Source organism: Chiloscyllium plagiosum, unplaced genomic scaffold (assembly GCF_037043375.1).
Source record: "Chiloscyllium plagiosum isolate Xiang-an unplaced genomic scaffold, Cpla_swu_hap1 HiC_scaffold_12, whole genome shotgun sequence".
NCBI classification, from domain to species: Eukaryota; Metazoa; Chordata; class Chondrichthyes; order Orectolobiformes; family Hemiscylliidae; genus Chiloscyllium; species Chiloscyllium plagiosum.
In genome coordinates this window covers 85,601,165-85,619,476 of record NW_028270150.1, presented here as the reverse complement: position 1 = coordinate 85,619,476, position 18,312 = coordinate 85,601,165, and the positions used below count along the sequence as shown (strand labels likewise).

The 18,312-nt window shown below is 40.8% G+C and overlaps 2 protein-coding genes across 4 annotated transcripts in view; one reads left to right on the top strand and one right to left on the bottom strand.

Annotated features, from left to right (window-relative positions):
- The window catches only part of serpine3 (serpin peptidase inhibitor, clade E (nexin, plasminogen activator inhibitor type 1), member 3), a 35,204-nt gene extending 22,995 nt beyond the window's left edge, over positions 1-12,209 (top strand). The window contains exons 5-9 of one of the 3 annotated variants that reach the window (XM_043700438.2): positions 1,233-1,431; positions 5,334-5,434; positions 5,710-5,796; positions 7,383-7,463; positions 11,563-12,204. In XM_043700438.2, coding sequence (XP_043556373.2) covers positions 1,233-1,431; positions 5,334-5,434; positions 5,710-5,796; positions 7,383-7,463; positions 11,563-11,606 — 512 coding nt within the window. In that variant the 3' untranslated portion in view covers positions 11,607-12,204. Of the gene's footprint in view, positions 1-1,232; positions 1,432-5,333; positions 5,435-5,709; positions 5,797-7,382; positions 7,464-11,562 lie in introns of all 3 variants that reach the window. The other 2 variants (XM_043700439.2, XM_087993005.1) reach the window with 2 other exon arrangements.
- A 63-nt stretch (positions 12,210-12,272) lies between these two features.
- The window catches only part of LOC122554966 (integrator complex subunit 6-like), a 96,265-nt gene continuing 90,225 nt past the window's right edge, over positions 12,273-18,312 (bottom strand). Inside the window, exon 17 of the mRNA XM_043700434.2 lies at positions 12,273-13,113. Coding sequence (XP_043556369.2) covers positions 13,020-13,113 — 94 coding nt within the window. The 3' untranslated portion in view covers positions 12,273-13,019. The remainder of the gene's footprint in view (positions 13,114-18,312) is intronic.

Genomic DNA, 18,312 nt, shown 5'->3' with positions numbered 1-18,312 from the left:
GGTTAATATTCGCCATAATTTGAGAAAATGGGACAGATTATTTTATGTTTTTGAAAAAGAAAATCACCGTTTTGACCAAAAAAAAAGTTGGTTCAGCAACCTTTTGTTTCAAATGTGTCAGTCAGGTCCTTTGTGGCAACTGAGGACTAAAGGTTCCAGTTTCCACTTAGCTAACTTTTGAAAAATCTGCCACTGTCTGTTTTTTGTAATTCTATCAATCTCTTTCTGAAACTTTGACTCTTTCAAACAGCTGGCTCCATGACAATAGGGTGAATGGCCTCCTCCTGGATTGTGTATTGCATTTGTTTCTCAATCTACCATTTCTTTACTTGGTTTCAACATTCTGAAAGAAATGTTGTAAATCACCTTACTGAGTCATCCAATTTTTGCCTTATAAAGTTTAAGGCCCTACTATCCCTTATTTTGTCTAAAACAGTTCATTATTTTATCCAGAGAAAACAACCGCTTTTGTTTTTCAAATCAGCAAGTTGCAGCTTGCTAGACCTGCTCCCCGCAGAGGATTATTCCAGTAACAGATGCATCTGTCAGCACCTTCTTATTAAAGCATAAAGTTTACAAAAGAAGAGAATATTTGCATCTGAGCCTGTGAATCCTCTGTCGCTTTCCTACCTTCCTGAAAGTAAAAGCAGTTGATGTACTGTATACAGAACCATCTCGGTAATCCAAACATCAATTACATGTATTTTGCATTATTCGAACAAGATCTCAAGGCCCCGTAAAACCATTATCCAAACAGTTATCCAAACAAAATACTCCCCGCATGTCCTGTTCGGATAATCAAGGTTGTTCTTTATAGACAACGTAGAAGTCAAGTTTAAGGCTAAACATTTAATCAACGTGTGCACTGCAAGGTGGTAACCTTGAGACCACATTGATGTGCAGACACAAAGGTCTGAGTAGCCATCTTCACCAATGTATTATTTTATGATCCTATTAATGAGATGACTTGTCTAGGGTGAATTTAATTTCAGCAGTGACTGAATGTTAAGTACAAAGAATTTTAAAATGTTTTTACCAGAAGTTGGGCATTGACTGATACAAAAGATATGATAAGTGACATTTCTTTTGATCAAATGTTGAGGGCTAACAGTAACACGAGGTAGATTATCACTTGGGCATGTACAGCGTGTATTTGAGGTAAACCTGACCAAGAAGATTTTTTTCTTTGTGCTTTTAATACCGATACCTAACCTTTACCTAATAAATTACAGGCCAATTTAAGACTGGGAGTAATCAGAGGCTTAAAGTGATTGAACTCACCTACCTGGAACATGCAGTAAGCATGCTCATTGTCATTCCCAGTGAAAGAGAAAACCCCATCTCCTCTGTAGAACCACAAATCACAGCTCACACACTGTCAGCATGGACAAATAGCATGAGAAGAATGAAAATGGAAGTTTTCTTACCCAAGTAAGTTTGTTCCTTATTATAATTCCCAATGGGATTCTCAATAACCTCATTTTGTCAATTCCTGTCATTGCTCTCAGGGACCAACTCCAGAAATCTATGTCCAATTAGAAGAAATCTAAACTCTTGCAGTGGCTGAACTGTAAAACATGACAGGTTCACTCAAATCACCTCCAAACATATTTATCTGCTGGAAATGATGCACTTATTATAAAGTGGGTTAGATAGGGTGGACAGTGAGAGCCTTTTTCCTCAGATGGTGATGGCTAGCACGAGGGGACATAGCTTTAAATTGAGGGGGTGATAGATATAGGCCAGATGTCAGAGGTAGCTTCTTTACTCAGTAGTAGGGGCGTGGAACATACTGCCTGCAACAGTAGTAGACTCGCCAACTTTAAGGGCATTTAAATGGTCATTGAATAAACACAGGGACGAAAATGGAATAGTGTAGGAGAGGTGGGCTTCAAATTAATTCCAGAGGTCGGCGCAACATTAAGGGCCGAAAGGCTTGTACTGCGCTGTAATGTTCTATGTTCTCAAGCAACAGGGACTACAATTCTATCATTACATTTTAAAACCAAGTCCTAATTTAGCTTATGACGAGCTTCCAAATTGTACTAATAGCAATTTCAATGCTGAAGACTCATGAATAAGTCTTAGGTATAGACAGGAGAGATTGAGTGAATCCTAAGAAGAGTACAAAGGCAGTAGGAATATACTAAAGATGGGAATCAGGAGGGCAAAAAGGGGACATGAGATAGCTTTGGCAAATAGGGTTAAGAAGAATCCAAAGGGTTTTTATAAATACATTAAGGACAAAAGGGTAACTAGGGAGACAGTAGGGCCCCTCAAAGATCATCAAAGCAGCCTTTGTTGTGGAGCCGCAGGAGATAGGGGAGATACTAAACGAATATTTTGCATCAGAGTTTACTGTGGAGAAGAATACGGAAGGTATATAATGTAGGGAAATAGATGGTGACATCTTGAAAAATGTCCAGATTACAGAGGAGGAAATGCTAGATGCCTTGAAATGCAGAAAGGTGGAAAAATCCCCAGGACCAGATTATGTGTACCCTAGAACTCTGTGGGAAGCTAGAGAAGTGATTGCTGGGCCTCTTGCTGTGATATTTGTACCATCGATAGTAAACAGGTGAGGTGTCAGAAGACTAGAGGTTGGCTAACGTGGTAGCATTATTTAAGAAGGGTGGTAAGGATAAGATAGGGAACTGCAGACCAGTGAGCCTGACATCAGTAGTGGACAAGTTGTTGGAAGTGATACTGAGGGACAGGATTTAAACATATTTGGAAAAGCAAGGACTGATTAGGGATAGTCAACATGGCTTTTTGCATGGGAAATCATGTCTCACGAACTTGATTGAGTTTTTTGAAGAGGTAACAAAGAGGATTGATGAGGGCAAAGCAGTAGATGTGATCTATATGGACTTCAGTAAGGTGTTCGACAAGGTTCCCCATGGGAGACTGGTTAGCAAGGTTAGATCTCATTGAATACAGGGAGAACTAGCCATTTGGATAGAGAGCTGGCTCAAAGGTAGAAGACAGAGGGTGGTGGTGGAGGGTTGTTTTTCAGATTGGAGGCGTGACCAGTGGGAGTGCCACAAGGATCGGTGCTGGGTCCACTATTTTCGTCATTTACAGAAATGATTTGGTTATGAACATCGGAGGGAGAGTTCGTAAGTTTGCAGATGACACCAAAATTGGAGCAGTAGTGGACAGTGAAGGAGGTTACCTCTGATTACAATGGGATCTTGATGAGATGGGCCAATGGGCTGATGAGTGGCAGATGGAGTTTAATTTAGATAAATGTGAGGTGCTGCATTTTGGAAAAGCAAATGTTAGCAGGACTTATACACTTAATGGTAAGATCCTGTGGAGTTTTGCTGAACAAAGAAACCTTGGAGTGCAGGTTTATAGTTCCTTGAAAGTGGAGTCGTAGGTAGATAGGACAGTGGAGGCAGTGTTTGGTGTGCTTTCCTTTAGTGTCAGAGCATTGGGGGGAAGAGTTGGGAGGTCATACTGCAGCTGCACAGGACATTGGTTACGCCACTTTTGGAATGTTTCATGCACTTCTTTGTCCCCTTCCTATCGGAAGCATGTTGCGAAACTTGGACGGGTTCAGAAAAGATTTACAAGGATGATGCCAGAGTTGGAGCTATAGGGAGAGGAATAGGCTGGGGCTGTTTTCCCTTGAGCATCATGTTAAAATCACGAGGGGCATGGATAGGATAAATAGACAAGGTCTTTTCCCGGGCGGGGGGCGGAATTGGACCAAAGGGTCTGTTTCCATGCTGTACACCTTGATTTTGTTGGTTTGGTTATCACCCTCTAACTTTGAATAGATACTGGACTCTTCATTACTAGAGTTCCATCAACATGATCGCCCAGATCAGAAGTAGCACAGCCAGACATTCAACAGAACTGCCTCTACACTGCCTGAGACAATCATAGTTCTATACCCTGCCCAAGCTATCATTATATGACATGGTGGCTCAGTGGTTAGCACTGCTGCCTCACCGCACAAGGGACACTGGTTCGATTCCCACCTCAGGCGACTGTCTGTGTGGAGTTTACACACTGTCCCCATGTCTGCGTGAGTTTCCTCCCACAATCCAAAGATGTGCAGGTCAGATGAATTGGCTATGCTAAATTGCCCATAGTGTTAGGCACATTAGACAAGGGTAAATATAGGGTAGGGGAATGGATCTGGGTGGGTTACTTGTCAGAGGATGGTGTGGACCTGTTGGGCCAAAGGGCCTGTTTCCATACTGTTGGGAATCTAATCTAACCTGTACCACTCAGTGAGATTGCTATCTAAAAATGTTGCATGGCCCTTTAGAGTGGATTAACATCTAAGAATAGGCAGGGACAAAGGTTACTTTCATCCCCCAATAGCATGAACAAGAATCTACAGGAGGTAAAATTAAAGAAATATAGCCACAGGTTGTACCCTAACATGAAAATTTCATTTTTTCACCAGGGGGGCATGGTGGCTGTGGTTAGCACTGCTGCCTCACAGTGCCAGGGAGCAGAGCTCATCTCCACTCTCTGGGTGCTCCAGTTTCCTCCCACAGTCCAAAGATGTGCAGGTTAGGTGGATTGGCTATGCTAAATTGCCCATTTTCAGCTGGATGTGTTAACCATGGGCAATGGGGGGGGGGGGGGGGGTGAGGGTGACAGGGAAAGGATAGGAGAATGGGTCTGGGTGGGATGCTCTTTGGAGGGGTTAGGTGTGGACTCATTAGGCCAATTGACCTGCTTGCACTGTTGGGATCCTATGGATTTGTCTATCCATCCATCAGTCTGCTCTTCAGCTTTGCAGAGAAATATGCACAAGTCAGCAAGGTCAGGGGATTTTCTCCCACTACTTTAGGTGATTCTTTTACTTGAATTCTTAACAAATAAAACTCTTCACAAAACAGGCATATTGCTTCACCAATATGGAATCATTAATACTGGAATATCTCTGGAAATATAGTGCTTGAACATCCAAGCATTCAGTAATGCCAATTTTGTCCTCCTACTTGTCATCCTCTCACAGGATACAATTTAGTTTTTGAAGCAAATGATGTATTCAATCCCAAGATTAATCCAGCAGCAGATGACCATTAATGGTAGGAGTTCTGCATTTCTCTCTGTAGGAAGCATACGTACAACAGGTAAGTAAGGTGAGAAATCAAACCTGCATCTTTCCACTCCATGACTGCACATGCGCATACAGACATGCTGTTGGAATGACCCTCACTTTGAAACACATACTTCCTGGCCTTATGAGTTTAGATTCTTTTTTCATGAGACATTAGCTGAGATTCACTGTCCAGCCTAGTTGCACTGTAATTAAAATTACTCCCATTACAATAGCATGAAACTGACTGTTTCCTGTCCCCCAGATTTAAAGTTCAAAGTAAGTTCAACCTTAAGACGGTACTGACCACTCTGGGAATCACTGACATTTTTGATCCTACCAAAGCAGACTTCAGTGGAATTTCTGGTAAGCCAGACTAAGTTATTGTGTATTGGTTAAAGCCTCAACATTTTAATAAGGCTTCTTTCAATACCGTATTCTATACTAACAGTCTAGGTCTCATGTCAAAATCTTCAACTCATTCAGCGATTTAGCTGCTGACATTTTAACTTTCCTTTTCCGACAATAACAAAAGCAAACCTCTTTCTGGCTAACACCAGTGAATGAAACCAAAATTCTAGTTCCAATAGTAAATGTAAAATGAGATTCCAGTAGTAACCGGTGCTGCTTCGCAATTTTAGAGCAGGAGAAGCTGTTTGTTTCTGAAGCTATCCATGAAGCAAAAATAGAAGTAACAGAGGATGGCACCGAAGCAGCAGCTGCTACAGGTATTTACTGTTTCAAAGAAGCATTCCCAGAGTACCATGAACAATTTCTTCAACAGTGATATAGATCTTTAGCTCACATGTACAAAATTTTAGGTCAAGCCAGTTCCCTTGACATTGAAATGTCAGGTACAGCACTCCGATGACAAGAGACATTGTGTTGGTCAAAAGGTTAGCATGTCAAATTTACCTTAAATCCATGTATCACCATGGATTTTACTCTAGTCTGTGTCAGAAAGCTCAAGTTCCGTTCCAGGCACTAGAGCACCAAGTGTGTGTTGATACTCAGACGGTTCTTGAAACATCTGGCCTTTCTGGTGACCGTAAAAGACGAAGATCTCTCAGTATTGTACTGAACAGCAGCAGAACAAGTCATGACCCTCATTTCCTCCACCGCCCCCCCTTTCCTGTTTGTAGGACCTTACGGGCTCTTTGCCCTGGACAAGGGCATTCAGACAACCATTTCTGTTTGTGTAAAGCCATAAAATAATCCTGGCATATTTTTGAGAACATACGGGCTGTGCTGAAAATTTAAATGGGTTCTAATTATTACCTTAAACAGTAAAACTGACAGTTACTATGAGAAGAGAAATTGAGCAATTTGTTTTCCACTTTTGCAACCCTCTCCTCAAACTGGATAGTGCTGGCACACCAGCACGTGTTGCCCATTGCTCTTCCTCTTGAACACAGTGGCTTGTTCTAGCCATTTCAAAAAGGTGGTTAAACATATTGCGTGGTTCTGGAGTTACATGCAGGCCAGAGCAAGTAAGGTCAATAGATTTCCTTCCCTAAAGGACATTAGTGAACAAAGTGGTTGTTTCATAATCACCACTAACATTAGTTTACAATTCCAGATTTTATTAATTTAGTTTAAATTGATTAGCTTTTGAGGTAGAATTTGAACCTTTGTAGCCCAGAGAATTAACCACAGCATTTGGACTACAAATCCAACATCACCACAAATCCATCTTTTCTTCATCTGTCCTGTATATGACAAAGATCTTTTGCCATGTTTAAAATTTGTCAAGTTTAGGGTACAATGTCACTTCAGTTTATAAAGGGAAATAAAACACATGGCAGAAAATTATAGAACATGAGATTCCTTCAAGGAAGCAAAAGGAAAGTTGTGTAAAGGTCTGAAGAGAGATATAAAGGATAAATCCACTCTCAGGCAGCAAGCATAGACCTAACTACAAGGGCATTTACATAGAAATAAAAGAATAGACTCAGGCAATCTCAGCGGGTGCAGCAGACACCAAGATGAGGCAAGTGCTTGGGTTTCTTTTGCGAGAGAGAGAATTCACTTGTGTAGAAAATTTGCGGATCGTAATTGCAGCCAAACGTGTTTCCCAGAAGCCTGAATTTCAGAAATAACACTAGAGTGATGCCTTAGAGGCTGGGTGCACATACAAAACTTCAGATTCAAGTGATGGGTACAGGGATGGAATAGTTTAAGTAGTGGGAGAAGAAATACAAAAGTTTAAATATTATTCAAACCTATAAATTATTTAATCAATATGTTCCACAAATCATTTTGAATGACACAGTTCAGACCATAATCTTAATAAGTATACTTAATTTTGTTTTAGCTGTGGTTTTATTGAAAAGGTCTCGAGCCCTGGCTTTTAAGGCTGACAGGCCATTTTTCTTTCTCCTGCGGCAGACCACAGGTAATTTATTTACACTATTGATATACATCGGTAATATAATTAATCTTCAGTTATAACAGCTCAAGATCAAATTACTGCACATTTCGCACAGTAATTCTGTGAATTGCAAAAATGGGTAGGTAGATTTGACAGTATCTCCCATAGAACGTGCTTGATTCTCAGCCACTGGAAAAAAATCTACACTAATTATAGCCTCATGCAAAAAATCTATAATGCAGAAGAATGTGTCAGGGCACAGCCAAGAATGGATATTGAACCAAATAAACAGAAAATAGCAGGACTAAGTAAACTCTTGGTCAAGAGAGACTTTAGGAAGGATTCCTCAAGGACAATCTTGCCAAAAAGATTTAGGTGGCTTAGGGTATGATTGTTGATTGTAAGGCAAAGGGAAAAATGATGCAACATAGGCTACAGGTGGAGAGATGCAAAGCAGTTACGGAAGTTAGGAAGTGTCAAGATTAACAAAAGGATAAGTATGTATGAAGGAGTCAGGATTGTGTCAAAGAGAACATGAGTGATGGGGTGAAAATGACTTGGTCCAGATTAGGATGGGAGTTTTAGATAAGCTCAAGTTCAGAGAAGTTGCAAAATGGGACACCTGCCCATGAAGTTGAGGTAGCAAAGGCGCATTTGGGAGTTTCAGCAAGTCAGCTCAAGTAGAGATGAAGAAAATCCCATTCAAGTTGACAAGAAATGCAGAAAGCTAGATTTTCATCCATGTGCTGACAAGAACACTGCACATAACATGGCTAATTCTCACAGCAACACTGCTCCGTGCTTTACAGGTGGACCTGTAGGACAGAAATGAACACAGCCATGTCACTTCAGACTATGTATCTTTTTTATTTTTTTTTATCTTTACAGCACAGTACAGGCCCTTCGGCCCTCAATGTTGCACCACCCTGTCATACTAATCTGAAGCCCATCCCACCTACACCATTCCATGTACGTCCATATGCCTGTCCAATGACGACTTAAATGCACTTAAACTTGGCAAATCTACTACCGTTGCAGGCAAAGCATTCCATACCCTTACTACCTCTGACATCTGTCTTATACCTATCACCCCTCACTTTAAAGTTGTGTCCCCTCGTGTTTGCTGTTCCCATACTTGGAAAAAGGCTCTCCCTGTCCACCTATCTAACCCTCTGATTATCTTGTATGTCTCTATTAAGTCACCTCTCAACCTTCTAATGAGAACAGCCTCAAGGCCCTCAGCCTTTCCTCATAAGACATTCCTTCCATACCAGACAACATCCTAGTAAATCTCCTCTGCACCCTTTCCAAATCTTCCACATCCTGCTTATAATGCGGTGACCAGAACTGTACACAATACTCCAAGTGTGGCCGTACCAGAGCTTTGTACAGCTGCAGCATAACTTCCTGGTTCCGGAACTTAATCTCTATTAATAAAGGCCTAAACACTGTATGCCTTCTTAACAACCCTGTCAACCTGGGTGGCAACTTTCAGGGGTGTGTGTACATGGACACCGAGATCTCTCTGCTCATCTGCACTCCCAAGAATCTTACCGTTAGCCCAGTACTTTGCATTCCGATTAATCACCCCACACTTGTCCACATTAAACTCCATTTGCCAACTCTCAGCCCAGCTCTGCATCCTATCTATGTCTCGCTGCAACCTATTACATCCTTCGTCACGATCCACAACTCCACTTTCTAGTGTCGTCCGCAAATTTACTAACCCACCCTTCTCAGCCCTCATCCAGGTCATTTATAAAAATGACAAACAGCAGTGGACCCAACACCGACCCTTGCGGTACGCCGCTAGTAACTGGATACCAAGATGAACATGTTCTATCAATTACAACCCTCGGTTTTCTTTCAGCAAGCCAATTACTGATCCAAACTGCTATGTCGCCCACAATCCCATCCCTCCGCATTTTGTATAATAGCCTACTGTGGGGAACCTTATCAAAAGCCTTGCTGAAATCCATATACACCACATCAACCGGTTTATTCTCATCTACCTGTTTGGTCACTTTGTCAAAAAAGTCAATAAGATTCATTAGGCACGACCTACCCTTCACAAAACCGTGCTGACTGTCCCTGATCAGATTATTCTTTTCTAGATGGTTATAAATCCTTTCTCTTATAACCTTTTCCAACACTTTACCAACAACTGAAGTGGGACTCACTGGTCTGTAATTACCAGGGTAGTCTCTACTACCCTTTTTGAACAAGGGAACCACATTTGTTATCCTCCAATCCTCAGGCACTATTCCTGTAGACAATTGATGATTTGAAGATCAATGCCAAAGGCTCAGCAATCACTTCCCTTGCTCCCCAGAGGATCCCAGGATAGATCCCATCCGGCCCAGGGGACTTGTCTATTTTCACACACTGCAGTATTTCTAATACCTCTTCCTTGTGAACCTTAATCTCCTCTAGTCTAGATGCAAGTATCTCTATCTTCTTCGCCAACATTTTCATTTTCTATAGTGAACACTGTCGAAAAATATTTATTTAGTGCTTCCCCTATCTCCTCTGACTCCACACACAACTTCCCACTATTATCCTTGATTGGCCCTAATTTAACTCTCGTTATTCTTTTATTCCTGACATAACTATGGAAAGCCTTCAGGTTAACCCTGATCCTCTCCGCCAACAACTTCTCATGTCTCCTCCTGGCTCTTCTGAGCTCTCTTTTTAGGTCTTTCCTGACTTCCTTGTAACCCTCAAGCGCCCTGAGTTTTCATATTTTGTCCTAACATTTTGTCGTCTTCTTGACCAGGGATTCCACTTCCTCAGTAAACCACGGCTCATGGGTTCTATATCTTCCTCCCTGTCTGACAGGTACATACTTATCTAGGACACACATTAGCTTTTCCTTGAATAAGCTCCACATTTTTAATGTGCTCATCCCCTGCAGTTTCCTTCCCCATTCTACGCTTCCTAAATCTTTCCTAATTGCATCGTAATTTCCCTTCCCCCAGCTGTAACTCTTGCTCGGTGGAGTACACCTATCCCTTTCCATCACTAAAGTAAACCTGACAGGATTGTGCTCGCTGTCTCCAAAGTGCTCACCTACTTCCAAATCTAACACCTGGCCAGGCTCGTTACCCAGTACTAAATCTAAAGTGGCTTCGCCCCTTGTAGGCCTGTTTACATACTTTGTCAGGAAGCCCTCCTGCACACATTGGACAAAAACTGACCCATCTGTAGTACTCGTACTGTAGTGATCCCAGTCAATATTTGGATAGTTGAAGTCCCCCATGATAACTACCCTCCCCTCTCTCTCCTATCGAGAATCATCTTCGCTATCCTTTCTAGCTTAAACCACTTTAGCATTAAGTCAACTACCGCTGATGACAATAGACCATATGCCACCCATCATCTTTCATCTGTAGGTCTTTAAGGTTCCATCTTGACAAGACTTTGCTCCTCAACTCAGTATTAGAATCACAGAGCATAGGAAGAGACCAGTCAGCCCTGTGCTGGTTCTTACCAAGAGTTTAATTAGTTTCACTCTCACCTTCCATTCTTTATTAGAAAAGTCTAATTTCCTTTAGGAAATGACAATTAAATCTGATTTTAGCATCTAGAATGCCAAGTAAAAACAAAAATTCTCATGGGCCTGATTATTTTGCTCAATGTTTTAAATCTACTTCCTCTGGTTATGTATCCCGCTGCTAGTGGAAAATGTTTCACCTATCTACTGAACCAAACCTCCTCCTTTTGAGCACCATTATCAAAATTGTTCAATCTTCTCTGCTCGGAGAACAATCCCAGCTCTCCAGATTGAACTGGAGTCCCCGAACGAGTAAGTATAATCTGGACCAAAGCCATGACAGCTTTAAAAATGGACCCCTGAGTTACTTACCACCCTCCAGCTAATATCTAAACAATGGGTAGGTGGGGTATAAAAATTCCTTGCATGTTTTTGGCAATTGTATCAGTTCCATCTTGCGTATAGACTAGAATTAAAGCAAACAGTTCCTCATTTGTAACTGCAGTTCAAAAACAAAATACTTAAAACTAATACAGTACATCGTATTCAAATTGAACAATCTGTACAAACTTGATTTTGATACGAAAGATGTAGATGATTAATATTAATATTGTCCGTTTAATTCTACAGGAAGAATTCTTTTCATGGGCCGAGTAATGGATCCTCTCGAGTAAATACATTTCCAAGTGTTTTACTCCTCCTGGTCTGAATTTATAAATAAGATTTCTGGCCTTGGAGAAATTTATAGTCCTCTATTTATGAACTAGATATCTTGTCAACTTGAACAGCAAATAATAATCTACCTTGGAGTGATTATACATTAACGATGCAGAATTTTTGTTAAATGAATTTGGAGTGACAGACTGAGTTTGTATACATGTACAGCCATCCTTATTTAAACTACAGCATTGTGATACTAAAGAATGCAGCTAACATGTACACAGGAGATGACGAGTCCCATACACCAATATAGTGTCAGATGACTTCTGATTTTTCAGCACTTGTTAATAGCATTTGACACCTGAACATGAAACAGTAGTAAAATAATAGAGCCACAGGAATTTTAAATGGTCAAGACTTTACATACACTTCTCCCAAATATCATCCCTGCTCCATTCATTCCACTTCAAAACATATCGGCTGCCTTGTGTAAAATGGAAATTCAATCCGAAGCTGGTGCTGTGTGTGTACACACTGTAAAGGGTCATAACATGGTTAAGACAACAAATAGTCAATAATTATACATCTGGCATCCGATGCAGCAGAGCTGTCACTTCACTTGTGGCCAGAAGGCACCTACAGTCCAATTAACTAGTTACATATGCAATGAAACAAGTCAATGTAAAATAGACTTTTTAATGCAGGAAATTGTAACAAAAGCATTTTAAATAATTTTCAAAATATGGCCATTTACAACACACAGTGTTCCATTCAAAAATAATTTGCTCTCGACAAATCTTAGCTTTAAGACAAATGTCCGTATATTGAGTATTCAGTTGGTTTGGCAAGGGCCAGTTCCCAAGGATTGACTGGAAGGGCTGACCTGGGGAAGCTAAGCCAGGCTAGAAGGAAACTGTGATAAATTGAAGACAAGACAAAAACACATTTCAAAAGTCAGTGGATGCAAAAGGCATTTCTTCCTTCAATTCCAACGTAACAAAATCGAAGATGGTTCAATCTTTTGCCAAAATGATCTAACTTATCACTGAAGCAAGCTGCTTCAACACAAAAACAAGGGTTAATGAAGAAAGCATGTGTTGCTACAAAATGGCGGCTTTTAGAAGGTAAAAATTACATACAAGTCATCTGCTAGGGTAGTGAAGTGCCCCTTGCGCAGTGTGCTGAATGTATTATACAAACATCTTAGTAGCCAAGTGGCAGATACACCATCAGATGGCACGATTTAAAAAAGACTCCTTTTGCCAAGGTCCAGATAGTTTAACGGTGCAAAGAAAAGTTAAAACAAATTTTAGCATAGACCAGTGAATGTATAGTAAAAATAAGCTTGAGGGGAGTCCAAATGGGGCTTTCTTGGGTGCTGAAAGAGAATACCAACAAAGTCCAGTCTCATGGTTTCTCAGGATTCATTATCGGTTATTGATATGATTTGCTCGACTGGATTTACTTTGTATTTCTTCCAAAATTCCTTCCAGCTCTTCAATTAATACTCGCTTTTTAAACCTGTGTAAGAGAATAATGAGAATTATTAGTGTGACATTATAAGTATCCATAATCAACTTGCTGAACCCATAAAAGACATGGATAAAACAATCAATTTAGAGGAGCGTAGGAGTGTCTAATATTGATAATGCTCCGTTCCTGAAAGAGGGACCTCAGCGCTCATTCCCACAGTAGTCTGTGCCAGTTGTTGGGCATCACACTCTTACAGTTCACTTTTCTGCTTTCTGACCTCTGGGCAATACAAAAATAGTTCAATACGTTATTCTGGATAATTTTTCTTTCCTCCACCTATCTCTATCAGACACCATTAATCTTAGGCATCTCTACTATTCAGAATCACAATCATGCATCATTCTTTGAAAATATATCAGTTAAACAAGTCCCTCTTCCTCACTCTTCTCCCAACTCCCAAAAACAAAAACATTAAAGCATACTTCTCAAAATTCAAACTAATTTACTTATAATGGTGCATGCTCCCGACTTTAAAACTATGCCCTGTGATTCTGACTTTTTCCAGAAGTCATTCATATTAATTCTATATTCACAACAGCATACCCTGTGGGTGCAACAGTACCATGTTTTGTGTCCAAACCTAGCCTGTTGATCATAGTACTTTAACCTTTGTGGCCAGGACACGTGAAAAATCAAAGACATGGTTTGACTTGAACTGCTTGACAAATAACGTTTTTTTTTTTAAAAATTACCTTAATGTAACAGACTAAAAACAGTTACTTTCGTACCTCAACAAGTCATCTCGTGACTCAAGTGAGACCATTAATTGTCCAGAAACATTGCTATTCAAATCAAGACAAATACCCTCAGCTTACTATTCCAAACTTTGACCAACTGCAGCTTTTATCATCCTTTTCATAGTCGGAAAGGTATCCAAATCCTTCCAACATGACTGACCACTCATTACCGTTTGTGACCAAACCTACTTGCGTTAACTTTGTCTAGGTGTATTTTCAAATAAAAACTTTAGCTTCAATGTCCAACATTGAAATTAACTTTCTCAAAGTCTGCAAAAAAAAAAAGATTTTTAAGATTACAAGTGGCCTTCCTTGCCATTTTTGGGTTCAGCATTATGTCAATACTCATTAGTACCCCCAACGGAATAACTCTGCTAAACACAATCAGCTGGTCCACTTTACCAAAGGCTAACCTCCTGAGAATCCTTTCCTTTCCTCTTACTGTCCTGCACCAGTCTACCACTGGCCCCATCTGCAAACGCAGTTTGACTCGCCAAAATCTTATAGAATCCCTCACTCAAAAGGCTCACAAATCTTTTCCCAGAAACCTGACTGATGGGCAAGGACTCCTTTCTCTCTGACGCCTCCTGACTCATTTTACATTCCAGAACCTAAAGCAAAGCTCTCAGGCCATTTTTAACCTTATTGGTGTCTGCCCCTTGCGTGTGGCAACTTCAGTCAGCTCACCCTTTTCTAAACTTTCAGGGAAATTAACTGTCCCCTGCATACTATTTCTTTTTTTTTTGGAGTTGCCGTTAGATTGCTCAACTCTTTGACAATCTCCCACAGAAACCAACTTTCCTACAAAGAAGTGTACCACCTACCCTTCTACCAATGCCCTCAGTTCTACCAAACCATTCAATACATCTCAGCTGGTCAATAAAAAGTGTGAAATCTTGGAACCCGTAATACAACTATACTGATCAATAATATACCTGTGGAAGAATTATAAAAGAGCTTCTGTCATGCCAACCACACAACCTTGCACAGCTGTCTCTCATGACTAGTGACCAATTTATGATATGCACACTGATGTATTGTGCAGCACTCAGATGGGAGGACAAACCATTGGGTTACCCAGATACAACCGACTCTCATTGAGACGGCACAAGATAACAGCAGGGCTCAATTTTAAGGATTCCAACCAGAAAGGCTGGAGCCTGAACCAGTTGGAGAACAGCACAAAATCCTCATGATGTAAAGAGTCTATCAGTCTCCTCAAATCAAGTTGCTAGTCATCTGCTTCATGTAATAAGGACAGAGGTTTTTTTCCCCCAAGTATTAATCTGTAATGAACTGAAAAAAGAGGGGGCTGGTACAAGCAGAGCACAATAGTCACAAACCCTACAAATCTACATAACTGCAGAAAGCATTAAGAGGCGAAAATGTGGAAAAGGAGGATGTGACAACAGTACACCAGAATTCTCCAGCTTCATGCTCCTGCCTGGATGACTTGTTCTACACCAGAATCCACTGCTTAAACTGGTCAGAGGCAAGCCAAAAATGATTGCAATTCCAAAACCTCAATGTTCACTAATTTCACTACTTTCTGCTTGTCTTAAGATCTTTAAGCATCTGTCCTCCAATGCACAGCTCTGGAAATAGATATCAACCAAATCTATTTCTGTTAAGTGGCACTGCAAGTGATCAAGTTCTGGTATTTCACCACCGACACAAAATGGCTTCCAGAAGAAAATGACAGATAAGCAACTGAATGGCACTGTGCCTATGATACAATATGGCACTGGCCTGCTCCTACACATGTCCAGATTTGTTCCAACCCAGTCATTGAAACATTCCTGTGCAACAGAAGATTTAGTTCACTTTGGTCAATGGTGAAATGCATTGAGAAAACTTGTCAATAGCCCACTGCAGGGCTCAATCTCTGCACTTCTCTACCACTTTATGATGACCTGTTCAATCTACTTGCTGCCAGCTTTCCATCTCAGTGCTTTTTGGAGCAACCTCCTGAACAAGGTCAATCACCACACATTCATTTACAAGGACTGGGAAATCTAAGAAGGCACAAGCTCCTTACAACAAACTCCATCTGTAGCATGGAAAGCTGTGAACTAGTGAGGGAGGAATGCTTATTAAATAGGTTCATGAGAAGTCAGGGCACATGTACAGCTAAGACATCAATACAACCCCCAACCACTTCTGGAGAGACATAAGGAATGCTGCACATTACCAAGGGGTGCTCACTCCCCAGATTAATCACCTTAGACACAGAAAATGTGTAAACTATGGCTGTTTTGGGGACTTGCACTCACTAAGTACATCCAAGCTTGCTGCCCAATACAATTCCTGGAAAAACTGCAACAGTATACTTTTCAAAGACCAGTTAGCCCTATTATTTTCCTGGACAGCAGTTCAGTATTCTGGATCAGTGGTGCTGGAAGAGCACAGCAGTTCAGGCAGCATCCAACAAGCAGCGAAAGAGACGTTTCGGGCAAAAGCCCTTCATCAGTTCAGTATTGTCTAGAGGAAGTGTTACTCAAAATTCACACAGCTTAAGTACATGCAAAAGCATATACTTAAGATGACATTTCCAAAAGTTGTTCATTTCGGATAGAATTGGCCAAAATGAAAAGGCATCCACAAGACTGCAGATGCACTAGAAGTAAAATAAAACAAATACAGGCTATCTTCAGAATCAGGATCAATGTCACTTCATTCCTATGCTATTTTCATTAGGCTGACTCACTGCACTGACCCTCCTATTTGGTGCATAGTTCGAAATGATCAGTAAGGAATTATAGAGCTCAAATGCCAAGTAGCAAAATACATTCAGACTACGCAATCAACCCAAAAAGAAACTATCCTCTACTCTGGTCTCCCTGCTATAGGAAAGAGGTTGATGGAACCTGAGGGGGCTCAGAAAAGATTTAAACATATTGCCAGGGTTAGAGGGTTTGAACAACAGGTAAAAGCTGAAAAGGCTGGAGCTATTTTCCCTGGAACATCAGAGACAATGGCATGACCATATAGACGCTGATAAAATCATGAGGGTCATGGAGAGGGTAAATAGCCAAGTTCTTTTTCCCCAGTGTAGGGGAGTCCAAAACTAGAGGGCATATGTTTAAAGGTGAAAGGGCAAAGATTTTAAAAGGACCTAAGGGACAACTTTTTCATGCAGAGGGTAGTGCATGGATGGAACGAGCTGCCAAAAGGAAGTGGAGAAGGTTGGTACAATTACATTTAAAATGCATTGGGATGGGAATACAAATAGGAAGCATTTACAGGGATATGGGCCAAATGTTGGCAAATGGGACTAGATTAATTTAGGATATCTGGTTGGCTTGGCAAAGTTGGACCACAGTATGTTTCCACGTTGTACATCTTTGACTCTTCTGTCCTTTAAGACAACCTCACTATCTCCAACCTCCTTTTCCTCATCAACGTTCTTGAATATAATGTCACCTCCCCAAACCCATGCCCATTTTAACTGAAACTCTGTTAGGGTTTCCTCAGTCACATTTTCACCCTGCCACATTACCAAAAAGGCCGAGAGCCCTGCAACATTAACTGAAAACAATTTCAGAATGGGCCCTTATGACCCCAGTTCTACCTTACTGGATGTCTCTCGAATAGTCCACAGACTTTTAGGTTGATGTACTGCTTGTTGACATCCAGTACAGGTTGAACAGAAATTTCCCTAGCCCAGGTAACTTTCTGAAGTTGAATCGAAGCTTTGGATCATATATCCACTCCATCACATTTATTACATAGTTCCAAATTTCATAGTTTCCAAATTGCTTCGACTTTACCTAACCTCAGTTCATCTGTTACCAAAACTATCATCCAGGCCATTTTTCTTAGACTTTATTATTTCCACAGTATACTGGAACATTCCAACATCCCATTGTTTACCTTCCATTAATGAGAGCTCACTAATTTCCGCTTATGCGTCTTCATTCACCAAGTCCAGGTCATCTATCACTCTCATTGACATTAGTTCTGGTCCAACAGCTTAAATTTAAGGTTCTTACGCAGGTTTTCACATCCCTACATGGCCTCAGCTCACCACCCCAACCGCCCATGATTCTGATACTTCTGGTCACTGATGGAGTGGAACCTGTCAGCTCCTACAGACCCTTAGGTTCTGGATCAGTGGTCCCCATGGTAAGCCAATAATGCTGCATAAATTGGCTAGTTATGCAGCTATTCAACTGGAAAAAAAAATCAATTAATTTCTAGCATAGCACATCTACATAATGCTAATTATATTATAGATATCCCATCTGGGAACCTAGAATGAGCTGGAGACAATACTAATTGCAACACAATGGTATCTTTGTACAGGGCGGGGTGGAACGTTGACTGCAGATCTGTTTGTGACTGATGGCATGATTCTGCAAATTCCACAAGACTGTGGTAAAGTGGCTGTTTTACTGAACTAATGAATCAAATGCCTGGACTATTGATCAGAAGCATCAACTTGAGATTT